The 3381-nt window shown below is 38.5% G+C and overlaps 1 protein-coding gene across 1 annotated transcript in view; it reads left to right on the forward strand.

Moving 5' to 3' along the window:
• The window catches only part of stx12 (syntaxin 12), a 20104-nt gene that overhangs the window by 9827 nt on the left and 6896 nt on the right, over positions 1 to 3381 (forward strand). The window contains exon 5 of the mRNA XM_015379832.1: positions 380 to 534. Within this exon, the coding sequence (XP_015235318.1) occupies positions 380 to 534 (155 nt within the window). The remainder of the gene's footprint in view (positions 1 to 379; positions 535 to 3381) is intronic.

A 3381-nucleotide genomic window follows, 5' to 3' on the forward strand; every position in this document is an offset into this window, starting at 1 on the left:
CAGGCCAATATTAGAGAATTTACGGTATTTTGACTCCTGGATGGTTTATATGTTCATCTTTTCTTGCATTCTGACCTTATGTAGTTTGAGCATCTTAGTAACAATGTTTCTTCCATCGTTCTCAGGAAGTCTCTGTGTACTTAGAAGAATAAACCTTTGTCCTGTTCAGGAAGTATAATGATCATATTTTAAATGCTGAAAATAACATTTTGCAAGAATTTAAATAAACATATCTCATTGAGGCTCATGATTAATAACTGCTTCCACATGTATTTTCAATCCAAAATGAAAGTTCTTTTTCTGTTTGTATTTATCTGATTAGCTTAAATCCCCTGGAACAGATAAAAATGTAATATTTTGTTGATCCTTTGTTGTCCAGAGGCAGCAGAAAATCCAGAGGGATCGGCTCATGAATGACTTCTCTGCAGCTCTCAATAACTTCCAAGCTGTCCAGCGGCGCGCGGCAGAGAAGGAGAGGGAATCGATAGCGAGAGCGAGGGCTGGTTCACGCCTATCAGTAAGTGAGACACAGAAGTAGTTAAACACTTTTCACAGCGCTGCAAGAACAATCTACACCCTATTAAAATCACTTATCATTAATTTGCATATCATAACCAGTGGTGGAACAAAGTACATTTACTTCATTGCTGTACTGGACTGTGCTGTCTTCCTTTTTTGGCTCAGCTTAGCTTTTTAATCCACTGTTGCTGTTTTTCTTTCTTGAAATGCAGTTTCATCATAGCAGATAGCAGCTCTTTAATTAAACCTGGACTCCATTGTTTTACAGATTTAATTCCACAGATGTGAGAAACTCAGAGCAGATATTATTTGTAGTTTATAAATGATATCAAAGCTTTAGTTGTGGCCATGTGACCAAGTTGTTCAGAAGGATGAATTCTCAAAGTCGTGGTTTATTTGTGGTAAAAGCTTTTACAGTGAAAGTTTGAGGAAAATCAAGACTCGCCTGTTTTCTCTTTGGTCTGTTTTTGAATAATAAATGAAGACCAAAATAGATGTCCTTATATTTTTGTGTTTGCATTTCTATGCTGAAGTTCTTTCCAGGTGGTGTAGAATCTATAACAGGCAGTTCTACGCATCAATACATCAGGTGGTATCTGAAAGTTACAGGTTCTTTAAAATTACTCTGAAAATTAGAAAGAAATGTACTGATATTAGAAATTTGATTTATATTTTTGAATACTTTCAAAATTGAGTACTTTAATACTTTATCTTGAGTAGATGTTTGACCAAGTAACTTTTACTTGTAGTTGAGTAAGATTTGACTACGATTATCAATACTTTTAACAATCCTTTAAATACTTCGTCCACCACTGATAGTAACATGCATCCAACATATAGTCCCAGCATCAAAGACTTTAAAGGAAAAGTCTGATCAGCAAGAAATCATCAATGGATCGTTATCTATCCCTAAAATCAGTAATCAGTAAAAAAACAACTAAAAACAATAATTTTCGTTCCAATCACTGAATCTGGGAGCGGCCATTTTTGCCCAAATATAGTAACCCCTCCCTCCTGCCATCTTCCAGCAGTGACGTCACGGTGCGGTAAGCCTAGCNAGGCACAGATGCACCGACTGATGGAATTGAGAGAGAATATCGCAATTTTTAATATTTTTCAAAATAAAACATCTCTCAGACTCTGATCGTCGATAAATTATATATATATGTACTTTTTTCTGTGCAGCCCGGTACCAAATGACGACCCGGTGGTTGGGGACCACTGCTTTAACTCACTGAGACAGAAACTGTGCAAAAATCAGCATGAATGTATATTTATTTATGGTAATAGCTTTTACAGTGAAAGTTATTATAGTTAGGGTCCTTTAGTTTCCCGCCACCTGCTCTGAGTCCAGAGGGCATCCAATCACAGAGCTGGTCTTCCTGATCAGCTGATCCAGCTGCTTCCTCTCAGCTACAGATGAGCCACTGCTTCTCCATTCCAACAGACAGCTCCATAGACGATGGCTGATGCCACAACAGAGTCATAGAAGGTGTTTAGGAGCGCTCCAGAAGACCTCAGTCTCCTCAGCAGGAAGAATCTGCTCTGATCCTTCTTATTCAGAGCCTCAGTGTTGTGAGTCCAGTTTGTTTTTCAGCTGAACACGCAGGTACCAATAAGAGTCCACTATCTCAGTGTCTGTTCCCTGGATGTTCACCGTGTCAGTGAGGAGGATCTGCTTCTATGGAAGTCCACCACTAGCTCCTTGGTTTCCCTGCATTAACCAGGAGGTGGTTCTGCTGACAGTCCTCTGTCTGTCCACGTCCCCACCTGTGAGGAGGCCAACTATGGCAGAATCCTCAGAGAACGTCTGGAAGTGGCAGCGTGGGGAGTTGAAGGACTTGATTTGTCACTGCTGTCGTTTTGTTTCCAGCAGGAAAAAGAGAGCAGAAAGATCCTCCATTTTAACGCATCAAATAATTTATGCTTTAGCTTTTTCAGATTGTTATCATCTCTAGAGAAAAGTCTTATTGTTTTATGCATTTATGAACTGGAAAATGTGATACATCTACTAAAAAATGTCAGCTGTTAGATATAAATAAAGAAAATCGACTTATTTCGGCTCCTGGATGGTTTATATATTCATCTTTTCTTGCATTCTGACCTTATGTAGTTTGAGCATCTTAGTAACAATGTTTCTTCCATCGTTCTCAGGAAGTCTCTGTGTACTTAGAAGAATAAACCTTTGTCCTGTTCAGGAAGTATAATGATCATATTTTAAATGCTGAAAATAACATTTTGCAAGAATTTAAATAAACATATCTCATTGAGGCTCATGATTAATAACTGCTTCCACATGTATTTTCAATCCAAAATGAAAGTTCTTTTTCTGTTTGTATTTATCTGATTAGCTTAAATCCCCTGGAACAGATAAAAATGTAATATTTTGTTGATCCTTTGTTGTCCAGAGGCAGCAGAAAATCCAGAGGGATCGGCTCATGAATGACTTCTCTGCAGCTCTCAATAACTTCCAAGCTGTCCAGCGGCGCGCGGCAGAGAAGGAGAGGGAATCGATAGCGAGAGCGAGGGCTGGTTCACGCCTATCAGTAAGTGAGACACAGAAGTAGTTAAACACTTTTCACAGCGCTGCAAGAACAATCTACACCCTATTAAAATCACTTATCATTAATTTGCATATCATAACCAGTGGTGGAACAAAGTACATTTACTTCATTGCTGTACTGGACTGTGCTGTCTTCCTTTTTTGGCTCAGCTTAGCTTTTTAATCCACTGTTGCTGTTTTTCTTTCTTGAAATGCAGTTTCATCATAGCAGATAGCAGCTCTTTAATTAAACCAGGACTCCATTGTTTTACAGATTTAATTCCACAGATGCAGAGATGGCAAAAGTACTCACTTTCCGT

This window comes from Cyprinodon variegatus, unplaced genomic scaffold (assembly GCF_000732505.1).
Source record: "Cyprinodon variegatus isolate N-32 unplaced genomic scaffold, C_variegatus-1.0 Scaffold201, whole genome shotgun sequence".
NCBI lineage: Eukaryota > Metazoa > Chordata > Actinopteri > Cyprinodontiformes > Cyprinodontidae > Cyprinodon > Cyprinodon variegatus.